Genomic DNA, 13420 nt, shown 5'->3' with positions numbered 1-13420 from the left:
ATGAAGAATAAAGTCTTCAAACATTGTTAAAAAGGTATACAACAAAGTTACTGATCAAAGTGTAAGAAGCATATAGTATTTACAATTGTTATGCTTTGTATTTTTTGTTTGCATGCTTTCAAAAATTACAGTACCAGTTCCACATCAGTTTTTCTGAGACCATAATCTGCTGAGTATATGTAAACTGTAATATAAAACTACCATAAACTAGTTGATAATTTCTTACTGAGGTATTTAATTGCACAAAATAAAGAAAAACCCAAGACACTGCACTTTGGAGGCTTTGCTCAATCTTTGACACTTTCAAATTCACAAAAGCTTATTGAAAGAGAAGTCATCTAAGTTCCTCAATATTGTCCTTTACATAACAGTCTCCTGTGAATTGCATATTCATTTCATCACTCTTTCTAATGCTTTCCCCAGAGAATTTGTTGAAACAACCCATCTGTCTTTTCCATAGGAAAATTAAACATGAATACCAATATCAGCTTATACATTTAATGTCCTATTACATTCCCTTAAAATCCATTATGTATATAACTCACATCAGCTTTTAAAATATGTGTATGCTCATGACCTGCTTGGGAATTAAGACGAAGAACTGCTAAAGTACTGAGTGCTTTTCCTAATCATAAGAAACTGAAGATAGATTCTAATCTTTAATATTCAATACTGTATTATGCTACCAATATTAATCAGGTGTATTTTGAGACTTTGATGACTTTCCCTCTTTCATTTCTGTATGTGTTGCTACCTTAGTACAATGTTACACCTCATATAGTCTTACCTAAACTGTCCCAGAGCTTGACTTTGTTACCTTCTTAAACTCAAGCTTTTGCAAACTCCAGTGTGTTTTGAAAACTGCCTCCTCAGAAATGTAACAAATGAAAATAAACTCATATACCTCTATTAGTTCTGCATTTTATTCAAAATTCTATTTTGGTTGTGGTGATGGGTTTTAGAAATCTCTACTGCCCTTTTGATGTACCTATTTTGCCTCCTCCTTTGAGTCTCTCTGCCTATTCTTTCAGATATTAGCCTCTCACTGTGTTTTACAGGCTTTTCATTGTTGAAAATACAATGAAGAATGACCCTATATTTCTGTTTCACTGATTTTCCTTCATGGAAAAAACCCTGGGTTTTTTTTAAAGCTGAGGTAGATAATGAGGTACCAGGCACATGGTGTGATTCTTGGGGCTGTTCTGTACAGTGCCAAGAGTAGGACTTCAAAGATCCTTGTGGTTCCATACAAATTCAGAATATTCTCTGATTCTATGATTCTACAATGACAATTTTCTTGCATCATTATGCAACTTTATGAAAACAATGAGTTACAATTTACAAACATAAGACACAGAACACACAATAATTAATGATCATACATTCAGCTAACAATTTTGAAGGAGTTGCTGCTGAAATTATGGGTGGGCCTTCTAACTTTCATGGAGCTGGTAAGGGGATTTTCTGAAACAAGGCAGAAAATGCAACCACCTTACAATGAAAATATAGCACCGATTCCTCTCTCTCTCTCTCTCCTCACGAGAGAGCGCCATTGGGACATGATGAAACATTTATGCACTCTCACTGCATCCTTATACTTTTGTGCTTCTCTGACAACTATTGCATGAGGGGTGATGCTTGAGTTCCACAGGACAGTGACTTCCAGCTGATCCAGTTATGTGACAATGAATGCTTACACAGGTGCTCAGCCACGCTCTGTCAGGGCAGAAGGCTGTGCGGGAAGAGAACGGACACCAGGACAGAGACTGGCTGAATTAACTCTGATTAACTCAAGGGCCCAGCCCTTGCAAACACCCTTCCACATTAAGGAAGGGTTTTTTAAATTTGGGTGACATTTGAGAACTTATTCAGTGAAGACTTTATTTTATAGCGCAACAAGTCTTTCATGCAAACTAATACTGAACGTATGAGTATGTGATTTTTTCTAACTAAATGGCAGGTTCATGAGAGTTTAATTAATTTGATGAGTGTTAAGCTGTTACCAAATCATGCCACAAAACACTGTAAAAGCAGTTTTAGGACAGTATTCATTACAAGGGTGTTTTTAAATGGCAAGAATTAAAATGTATGTTTTCAAATGAGGCTAATGTAGGCGAAAATGTCACGACATTCTGTATTAGTTCAGAACAGCTCAATAAAAGGAGAAGTTTGCTTGTGTAGTTTCGACACAGGTGCACATTGATATGAAGCACGTTTTGAGTATCTATTTCATTTAGAGTAAAATTCAACTTAAAATTTCAGTCTGAATTCTGGCTGGACTAATAAATAGTGGACGAAGGAGAAGCAGCTGCCATGATTCTATTGTTATAGATACAGAATAATAAACTTCCCAGCTCAACAATTTCAGGATATCTTGTAGTAACATTTATCAGGGTTTTGCAACATGTGTGGTCTGAGAGGAAATTTTTTTTTTTTTTCCTGAAAAATTTTCAGAAACATTTCTGAAAAAGTAACAACAAATAAGTCCTCACTACCATATTAATGTATAAGAATTATTTCCCATTTCAAAATGTCTAAAATGAAAAAAGCTAAACTTTCCAAAGTATATCTGCCATTTTTGCTGTTTGGCCACAGAGAATGTGATAAGCTCTGAAAACTGAACAAAAATTACTCCTATTCACATAACCACAAAACAGCTGAGGTTGGAAGGAACCTCTGGAGATTTTCAGGTGCTCAAAGCTACAACAGGTTGCCCAGACCTGGAGACTGCATCCAGTCTCCAGCCAAGATCCCTTGGAGCTTCATATGCTCCACACTACACCTGGCAGTTGACTGGAGTCTACGTAGAAAAGCTCCAAGGAGTCATAGTCTGAGGGCCAGACAAGCCTTGGCAGTATTTCCACAACGTCCCACAGCTGAACCCCTGCAAGGCAGCAAAACTCCCCAAACAACAGATGAGGTCAGAAAATGGGTGCATCCTTCTCCCACCTGCAGGGAATTGCTCACTAGTTTTCCTTACCACTTCCTCCTGGTGCTTCTGTGTGGATCAGGCTTAGTTGGCTTGGGAGTTTCATTAAGAGTGCAGAGACAAAAATACAGCCACGCTAAGAGATTGTGATCAATCATAGAGGCGTAAATTCTACACGACATACCTAGGTCAAGTGGTAAATTTTGGTGTATTTCAGCATTATCAGTACATAGATATACAACGACTACTTTCAAGGTATTTATAAGATAATCCTTTTTTAATTAATCCTTGACTAACATACTCAACACGGGAATAAAAATGTTTAAAACATACTTAATCTTTGTCTACATATTAACAAACTTCTGAGTGTCTTTCTGCCTCTGGAATAATTTTTTTTTTTTACAGACTTCAGGAATACTTTTTTTTTATTTTACTTCTTCATATCTGGGAAACAGTTTTAGTTTCATATTCTCTGCCCATTCATGCATAAATAAAATAATTTATGATTGTTAACTTAAGCAGCAATTCAACAATCTTCTTCATTCCAATTTCCAGGTCTTTATAAATTCTGCAAACAAAGACGATGCCTTCATTGAGCTATCAATCTAGAATGAGAATGTAGAACTGTATGCAATGTCTGTGAAATCTTAAAGATCCCTAGGCTTTTTCAAAGCTTAAAGCAATTACTGGTTGAACAGACTATGAAAACTAATTTTGATAAAGAATATTATTATTTAAATTTTCTGAAACACTCAAGAAAGTGTCCCCCCCACAAAAAAACCCCTATAAAATATCAGAAGCCATCCTATTCTAAAGGATCTATTCAAAAGATTAATTTCATTATCTACTTATAGCATAAAGACTTTAGAAAATCAAAGAAACTTCAAGATAATACAGAATCATTGAATGGTTTGGGTTGAAAGGGATCTTAAAGATCATCTAGTTCCAACCCTCCTGGACAGGTAGGGACACCTTCCACAGACCAGGCTGCTCAAAGCCCCATTTAACCTGGTTTGGAATATTTCAGGGATGGCGTATCTACTAGTTCTCTGGGAACCCTGTCCCAGAGTCTCACAACCCTCTCAGGAAAGAATTTCCTAATATCTAATCTAAAGCCACCTGCTTTCAGTTTGAAGTCATTCCCTTTTATTCTGTCCCTACACGCCCTTGTAACACATCCCTCTCCAGCTCTCTTACTGGAAGGGCACAACGTCTCCCCAATGCCTTCTCTTCTCCCAGCAAATAACTCCAACTCTTTCAGGCTGTTCTCACAGGAGAGGAGCTTTGCAAACAATATACAAAATTTCTGTACCCACTGATTCTGTGAAAAATGAAATTGCTCTAGCTAGGAATAGGTCATGCTAACCAGGTCTTATCCTTACTGTGCAAGGCTGGCAGTACTGGCCTTCTAGATGTGTTACCAGCTTGTTACAAGAGCTTGCTGTGTAAAGTGGAATTCAGCACCAGGTATCTCCTATTATTATGTAAAGCTTGGGATAGTATGGGAAAATAGCAAAGGTCTTGAAAGTATGAGCACAGTTTGAAAAGAGAGGCCTCAGAGCTATGAACAACAACCTGCTGGTCATGTAATGGCCATTTAGAAAGGGCACAATTAAGAACTGGCAAGGCTACTTGTGCTCTTAGACAAGAGGCAATGCAATTACGCAGCAAAGAAAAGATTCTAAGTGACACAATAAAGGTACCTGCTACAGCCTGAAAAATAACCCCACCTAAGTGTCACCCAGCCTGTAGATCAGGAACTGAGGTAAAGGGCTAAAAAATCATATGAAAGGAGATCTCAGATTTGAGGGCAATGGTAGGGGTGAAAGAAGAGGCCTGTATCAGGTCCAGCTTCCCTTGTCAAAGAGCTCTCAGGTAATCTTGATTACCTCCATGTAGGTAACTAAGACTATCAAGAACCTCAGCCACCAGTACCAGCTATGTGGCTTCAGCTTCATGGTACTGCATGCTCACAGCTAATTTATGACCCAAGTTTTAAAGAATATGAACTTTGAATTTGCACTGCTAATAACTAACAATTACAAAGAACTAGCCATTAGCAACGTGTGCTGTTAATGAATACTAATGTAGTGCAGATTTGTTTTACTGTTTAAAACTGGCCTAATTTACCCATCTTCCAAACACTACAATCAAAATCTCTATTTTTCTGGTTATTTGTGTATGTATATGTAATAGTTTCATCTGAGCTCTTTCAAAGAAGATTTACAGGCCTAGAGGTATGTTTAACTCTAGTCAGTAAGAGATAACGGAAGGTGTCACACTGAAATATACTTTTTCTTACAGGATCACAGACCTGGTTACCAGAGGTCCATGTTCAGAGGCCACAGATTTCAACATGAAGCTATTTAGTACTGGAAGACTATTTTGACACACCAACATGATGTATCATACACTTAGGATGGATTAGATGAGAATTTAATGAGATATTCCAAAATGTAATGGCAAATTCAAGTGTGTACCTCATGTCACTTCCTTGTATGTGGTTATTTGAGTAAGGGAAAGGTTTTTCCCAGTACAGTGTTGCTGTGTACAAGACATAGTTTTAGGTCACAATGTCTCTGATCTATTACTTAATCATTGAGGAGACAAAGTAACAGCCAAATGTCTAGGTGAGCACCTAGCATGAGGTGGGAGAGATCCTTCCTAAGTATGTGTAGTGTCTTCATTCACACACATCACACTTAATGGGTGCCTGCAATAGGAATTCAATGGTTGGAAACCAAGCTTTACAATATGTATTAAGAAACACCACCAAACTGAACCAAGCTAGACCAACAAAGGAATATAAAGGGAGTGATACTGGATAGTGAAGAAGGGATTTTAATGAACCTCAGTTTAAAGCTAATACCATATTTCAACAGTATAAAGAAAAAACTTCATTATATTTAAATCATTAAACACTGCCTTGTGAGTATTAGATAAATGCAGAGACTAAATTAAAATCTAAAGTACATTAGTATTTTTCTTGGAAACACATAAAGGATGTTAGTTTCATGTTTTGAGTGTGGTCTCACCTATATGGAAAGACAAAAAGTACAGCCTCTTATACCACATACAGACTTCATAGCTAATTATGCACCTAACGTTATACTTCCCACCTCAAATACATTTCATTTACTTTTTCTCTTCTTATGTTTCAATACTCAAGATAATTCCTTAGACCACATTTTTAATGTAGTTACCAGGAAAAAAAGTTGTCTTTTCAAATTAGGTACATTCCTACCTGATTAAGTTTCTTCCATAGGTTGAGAACAGGAGAAAGTTCTGTAGACCATATTTCTCTGTCAAATTTGCAGCCAGCAGTTACTGACCTACTCAGGATCCGAAGCTGTGAAATCACCTGAGTGATGAGAATACAAATGCACTCTTGAAGAAGGATAAACAAACTTCTTTTAGTACAAAAATGTGATACACTAGCAAATACTCTTCAATTTATCTATAAACTATCCTTTCCTGCATACTTAATTACTGATCATGATCTGATCAAAACACAAACAATATCCATATTCAAGTCCAAACATACTGGAACCTCATTCATATTAAGCTACAAAAAACCCCCTACATATTTTTCTTATCCCAGTAATTGTCTTTGTTCAATTATAATTTAAAAACTAATGAGGTGCATAATTAATTAAAAAGCCTATTTTCCACAAAATTTAGATACAAAACTCGAGCTCTGCCTTTGGAAACAAACCCCCAAAATACGTTGCTAAATACATACAGTAATTATCAGGCATCAAAACTCAAGACAACTATAGGAAATTCATTCTGATCTGACCAAGATCTCTTATTTACACATTCATGCTACCTCAAACTATTTAAATGCATACTTATTAAATAAAGAAAGCAAGAAATTAAAAGAATAACTACAAACCTTCCAGAAAGAAGGGGAGATTTTAATTCATTAGGTCCAACTGCCTTTTATTGTTAGCAACCCTGGTAAGTTCAAAAATCAACTGATAAAATATATACATACATTTGGAAGAAAGGACACTGAAATTAAAATTCTTCAGTGATATTGAGTCTGTTCCTTAAATTGCATATAAACACCCCTGGTATTTTTGAGGCATTTTAGCGACATTCTAGCTGTTTTTCACAGTGTATATTTTGCAAGGCATGCTGCAGAACAACTTATTAATTCTCTCCTCTTGCACTTGACAATAAAGAATTAAGCTTGATAGTAAAAAATATATTAATCATTCAGAAGGACTGGACTCTTTAACTGTAACAGACTGAGGGAGAAAGTAAAGTTGTTTCTGCTGGGATTTGGTTTATTTTCTTAGTCTTGAAAGATGTGCAGTGATGAAGTGTTTTCTGTTGTTTTTCATTTTCTTTCACTGAAGCAAACGGCACCTTCTTATTTATCAGCTTTGATAGGGACTATGAAGCACTATAAGATGATAGCACACCATCATAGTAAACATCATTTTCACTTCTAAAACAAGCACTGATCATGAGACTGTGTTTTAAAATCCTGAGAGAAGATTATAAGGCCAGTAGTAGAATCACAACATCAGAACTGAGGAAAGAAGATTTCAGCTTAGCCAGGGATCTTTTTGGCAGGAGACAGTTGGCAACTGTTTTGGAGGGCAAAGAGGGGCCAAGAGAGCTGGTTAATCCTCAAGAAAAAAATTCTCAAAGCACAAAACCAGTTCTTTCTGATGCAGAGGAAACAAGCATGATAAGCAAGTCAAAGAACAATCACGGCAGAAGATCATAATGGATGTAAAGGAAGCTACTGACCTCCGGTCACAGAATGAACTGAGTCAGAAAGGATCCACAGGCATCATTGAAGTCCAACTCCTGGCCCTGCACAGCACCATCCCCAAGAGTCACACCATGTGCCTCAGAGCATTGTGCAATCATTTCCTGAACTCTGTCAGGCTGGTGCCATGACCACTTCCCTGGGGAGCCTGTTCCAGTGTCCAGCCATCCTCTGGGCGAACAACCTGTTCCTGATATCCAACCTAAACCTCCCCTGACACAGCTTCAGGCCATTCCCTCGGGTCCTGTCACTGGGCACCACAGAGAAAAGATCAGTGCTTGCCCCTCTGTTTCCCCTCATGAGGAAGCTGGAGACTGCAGTGAAATCTCCCACAGAAAATGGGCACAAGGATGGACTACCCAGCACAGGCATAAAGACATAGCTCAATTGTGTTAGGATGGAGTGAGGAAAGCCAAATCTCATCTGGCTTTGAAAACAGCAGTGTATGCAAAGGCCTAAAAGGACTTGTGGAGTATTCTGGTAGCTGAAAGAAAAGAAAATATAAGCCACTGCTCTTTATAGCTTCTGTTATGTAAAATAACATTTCATTTTCTCATTCTCGTAACTTAATTTTAAACTTTCATAATCCTTTGTGTGCCCCAGCTATTGTGTATACCAAAAGAGATTCTTGTTTAATTTAGCAAAAAATTAATTTCTCTGATGGATGTTTTGATCATAGTATCTTTATCCTTCCTGCTATTCTTCCTCATTTTCACTCTGCACATATGCAAATGTTCTGACAAGCAATACAGATAATAAACACACATTTGTGCCTTCCAGATATCATTCTTTTAGCTATAGTTTTGTATCTTTTAATTTGTTTTTGGATAGTTGCCTGCCATAATCTGCTAAGCAATGAAACATTTATATCAAATGCACTTTAACTGGTAATTCACTATGTAATAGTTCATATAAACTTGCATATAGTGCATACTATAAAGCTGAAAAATGTTTATACGATTGCTTTGTGAATATGGGGGATTGAAAATACTAACTCTGATACTCATTTTTAAAGCGCCTTTAGAGGTATAAACATGTATCTCCATATAGCTGAAATGATTTTGAGAAGTAGTGACTGCAAGAGCAAGTAACTAAAGTATTTTTCTAGCTCTACAATATGGGGTTAGCTGTCTGTTTCTAGTTATCTAATTATAAAATTTGTCAATATAGTTTAAATAGGAAATACACTATCTATCCTTAATTTCAATTTTTTTTTCTTCAGTGTGCCTGTATGTGTTCCTGGTTTGTAAATTTCATCAAAGTAGTTAAAAAATATTGGGTTATCATTATCAAAAGTTAAACACTTAAATTAACTGAATCAAAAGAAATCAAGTTTTAGCTCTCAGTGTTCTAGAGTACTGTAACATACAATGATCTTCATCAAATATTCATGGAAAATCTTTAACTCTTAACAGTTCATCCCATTTCTCTCAGGTATAAACATGTATGATGGTAATATAATTTACTCCTAAAGTTTCCATGACAGCAAAGATTTCAATTCACTGTAAATTTTTTTTTAATTAATGGGTTGGGCTGAAACTTTGTGTACTGGTGGCTCTTTCAGCGTGAGTATTTTTTGAAAATTTTAACCTAGAACAGTCATTCACCTTCAAGAAACAGATGAAAATACATTTGATTCACGTCAAAATACTCAGGTTAACTTCACCTTTGAACTGCTTCAACACCCCAAACTTTCGCTAATGAACTGCAAATTCGATGGCATGACATCTGTCCAAATTTAGGAAAGAATTAGAGTAACACATATTACTACTTAAGTATGATTACAAGTTTGATTTTAGAACTTGAATGGCACAAGTATTTCATTCTCACAGATCTCACTGAAGTTCCTTACATTATTGACCAGTCTGTGCTACTTTGAATCAGCCAAATCTTGAGAAAATGTTTACTCAGTACTCTCAAATCAGTCTCTTTCTGGATGTTATGAAAATGAAAAGGGAATTTTTTTTTTTAATAGGATCATAGAAGAATTAATGTTGGAAAGAACCTAAGGAGGTCTCTAGTCTAACCTCCTGCTGGAATCATGACGAGCTTTAAGATCACACCAGGTTGCTAAGGGCTTTATGTGGTTTTGAAAAATCTCAAGCAGAGAGACAGAACAACCTCTTCCACTGCTTTACCGCCCTAATGATTAAAACGTTTCCCTTAATATCAAATCTGGACCTTTCTTGTTTCAGTTTATATCCTGTAAGAGTCAAATGCATGGATTGGGACAAAGAACGTGTTAAGATTGGGAAGGGCCTGAATAAAACCACGAGTGGGATATATTACCCGGGTAGAATTCTCAGGTGCATCACAAGTGTCCAAGGGATTGTAGTATGTTTGCAGTTGCTCCACATAACTGTTTTCACCTCCAGGCAAGTGAAATAAGTTTTGAGTTGGAAGGGACACTGGATTTAAAAGAAAACGGATTACCAAGAATACATTTCTGGGGGTCACATGAAAACCAAAGCAACAAGACAGGAATGAACACACAGACTGGATAAGTACCTAGAAGGAAGGAGACCTTGGTTCAGATGACAAAGAGAATACAATTAGGAATCTGATTTAAGAAGATGAAAGAACTCTTGGGTTGAAAGAAGGCTCTGCATGCAGTCACATTAGGCAAGCACAAATACATCCTTACCTATCCTCAGGCACTTATTTAAAGCTTACTTAAAACTAACTCAAAAATATTATCGCCTTAGCCTCCCTAAGAGGAGGGCTCCCAACAGACAGATCTTAAGTGGGCTAACTTGAACTTGAAAGACTCTCTTATTGAGTACATAAGAAAGCAAAGTTCCTTACATAGGTACCTGAGATGGACGGGTCTGTGCTGTGGAAATTAGAATGAAGGTTTTAATTTCATTTCCTGAAAATCTAACTACAAAGCTTGAGAAGAATTTATTTTCTCTCAATGTACTATATATACAATACCATCAGGCTAACCTATAATCAACTTCAAATACCTACTCTAGATTAAGCTTGCCTTAAACACAGTGTTTCTATGGCCACAAAATGAGATCAGAAATGACCAGCACAGATGCATATATCCAGGTCTGTGGAATCATATCCTTTGCACTCTAACCCAGGTATTTATTTACAGTACCAAGGAAACTGAAAATTTAATTATAGGTGTATAATACCGGGTACTCAAAATAAGAGTACTTTTACAATACCTACCCTTTGAATGCTCTCCTTTGTTATTGCAATGTATTCTTTTTATATATTATACACTAAAAGCTCTTGTATGTTGTGCTAGTCCAGACCAAACACACATCTGAATATTCCGAATAATGAGAAGAGTGAAAAAATCTACCATTAAGCAGGAAAACAGTACCTTGATTAAAAATATGAGAGGGATAGAAAAAGAGGAAATAAAAATATAAAAGCAATCACCAATAATGGTGAGGAGGAGCAAGAAGATTATTCAGACTCACAATGCTTTGTAGAATCTGTCTGTTTTAAGTAAGGTCACCTAATCATAACAGTATTTATACAAAAAATTCAATAGAGCAATTTATTTGTGAACAATGCATCTAATACTGATGAACAGCCTACAGAAACTGCTACCAAGTATCTTCTCTATTCTTAGTGGAAAATTCATGCACTGCATGTTTTTTTCTGAGTTATCAGTGCAGAAAAATACAAATTGCATATATTAAGAAAGGTGGGCTGGTCAAACTAAGAATGTCAATATTTATTTCTCTAGTTATTAAATTACTTATGCATCTCAGCTTTTTAATCTATTGCCTATTTTTGGGTGCATCTGTGGACATATGCTGCTATGATATTGACCAGCACATCAGAGTAAAAAACAGATGAATCTAGAGAAATTATGAGAGATAATGAACAGAATGGAAAGCTACAAAGACAACAAATGTTCCCATGTGACTTCATACAGAACTACTAGAAAGACATGTTTTACCTGAAAATTAAAATTCACGGAAAAAATAAAAACGAGGAAATGAGAAGATTTGAACTTTTCATTCTCTGGAACTCAGACAAGACAGATTTCTAGGAACACAAAATCTATTTCTGTTCATTACTAATGCACAAGATGAGGAAAAAGTCTTGCCTTCAGTCATTCACCACTACTGCAAAAACTGCTACTTCACAAATACAACATATAATAAACACAGACTTACATCTAAGTCTTGTACTCATTTCAGAAGCAATATACCCTACAAATCATGCAACAAAATCATATTTTTACACATAGTATTACGACTTGAAAAGGAGGAAAGTAATAGAGTAAAAAACATGTTGTGAAATTCTGTCAGTGAGCTAAAAAAAAAATCTCAGATCAATCATTTCTGAACTCAATATGATTACTGTTTTAAGAACGCAAAACTGTAAAGATTTGCTAGTCAGATAACAGGTATTTTTTTCTCACAACTATGGAACATACAAAAAGGATCTTCATTTTTGTACAAAAATCTAGCAAAGTCCTCTCAGTAAATCTACAGATGTCAAAGCAGATACTCTACTGCCATCTACCAGTTTTAAAAGGACATAGTCGTAGCACAGAAACCACTTCTATGCTTCATTTCTGTGAATGAAACAATATATCCCTTTACACAGCTGTTTGAGGAAATATTTCTGTTTTTATAAGACTTTACAGCTCAAACTGAAGTATGAAGCTTTAGCTTAATTACTTTGGTAAATATTGTGAAAGTACTAACCAAATGCAACGCAACTATGTCTTTACTGCATCATGAGAGGGACGAGGTTTCTGTGTGACATCCCTTCTGTCACAACTACATGCTTCCAAACAGTCTACTTTCACAGCAATGAGAGAACAGGAACCAAGCTGTGAGAAACAAAGACTGAGCTGCCACTGGAACCTCTCTTCAGTCCCTGACTGTGTGCCTTGCCCTCTCTGCAAGAAAAGGATCCATGGATGCTGTTAGGATGAGGGTACTTTAATGGCACTTGTAAGCGAATCATTCCTACTGCATGTGGATCAGTAAGAGACAGTGTAGGTGTAAGCTTGCTCTTTTGTTGTTCCATCAAGACCACCTCAAAGCTGCACTCTCACTCATTAAGGATCTGAAGTAGGGCTGGACTCTATACAGAGATACATACCTTCTCAGTCAAATACAAAGCAAATGTGGCAAAGACATTGACCACACCTGCATCTTCCTTTATACAGAAGCACATCATTTATCATGTACCTTTGACAACAGGAAGACTCTCTGCAGAGCAGCGGTTCAGGGAAGGAAGGAAGGAAGTCAGCACTGTGCTGTATATGGACAGCACAAGCCCAGTACTGACACAGACAGTACTCTAGCTGAACCTTCTCCTGAAGAATAACTGAGTTTTCCTTCATACAGGTCCACAGGATACACATTACCTGGAGACCATGATGCTAAAAGGCATGCCAGAAGAGGTGATTGACCTTAACTAATTACATATCCTAACAAAATTCAAAGAGACTGGAAAATGGCAGCCTGTTTTTAGAAGAGAACAAACTTCTCATATGCAGAGCACCACCAATATATTCTCATATACACAGCACCAATCCCATGGGAATTAGTAAGGTTATTTGAAGCATTACATTGAATCACTAAATTGGTAAAGAGATGTTTTCTAGCTCTTTTTGCTAGAGCACGGTACTGTGGCTTCTACTCCATTAATGGCACAGCACATTTCTTTCATGCATCACCACACGTGTATTCAAAATATTCCCCATATTTTAAAAATCC

The 13420-nt window shown here is 36.5% G+C and overlaps 1 protein-coding gene across 4 annotated transcripts in view; it reads right to left on the bottom strand.

The window, feature by feature from the left end:
• The window catches only part of DYNC2H1 (dynein cytoplasmic 2 heavy chain 1), a 155446-nt gene that overhangs the window by 31606 nt on the left and 110420 nt on the right, over positions 1–13420 (bottom strand). For 2 of the 4 annotated variants that reach the window (XM_042023790.1, XM_042023791.1), the window contains exon 83: positions 6174–6290. In XM_042023790.1, coding sequence (XP_041879724.1) covers positions 6174–6290 — 117 coding nt within the window. Of the gene's footprint in view, positions 1–6173; positions 6291–10004; positions 10124–11860; positions 11897–13420 lie in introns of those variants that run through there. The other 2 variants (XM_042023793.1, XM_042023794.1) reach the window with 2 other exon arrangements.

This window comes from Corvus kubaryi, unplaced genomic scaffold (assembly GCF_017639235.1).
Source record: "Corvus kubaryi isolate FWS band 111438036 unplaced genomic scaffold, C.kubaryi_AGA036_p1.0 37256, whole genome shotgun sequence".
Lineage (NCBI taxonomy): Eukaryota > Metazoa > Chordata > Aves > Passeriformes > Corvidae > Corvus > Corvus kubaryi.
Note: the sequence above shows the minus strand (reverse complement) of the source record. Positions and strands in the feature narration are given on the sequence as shown.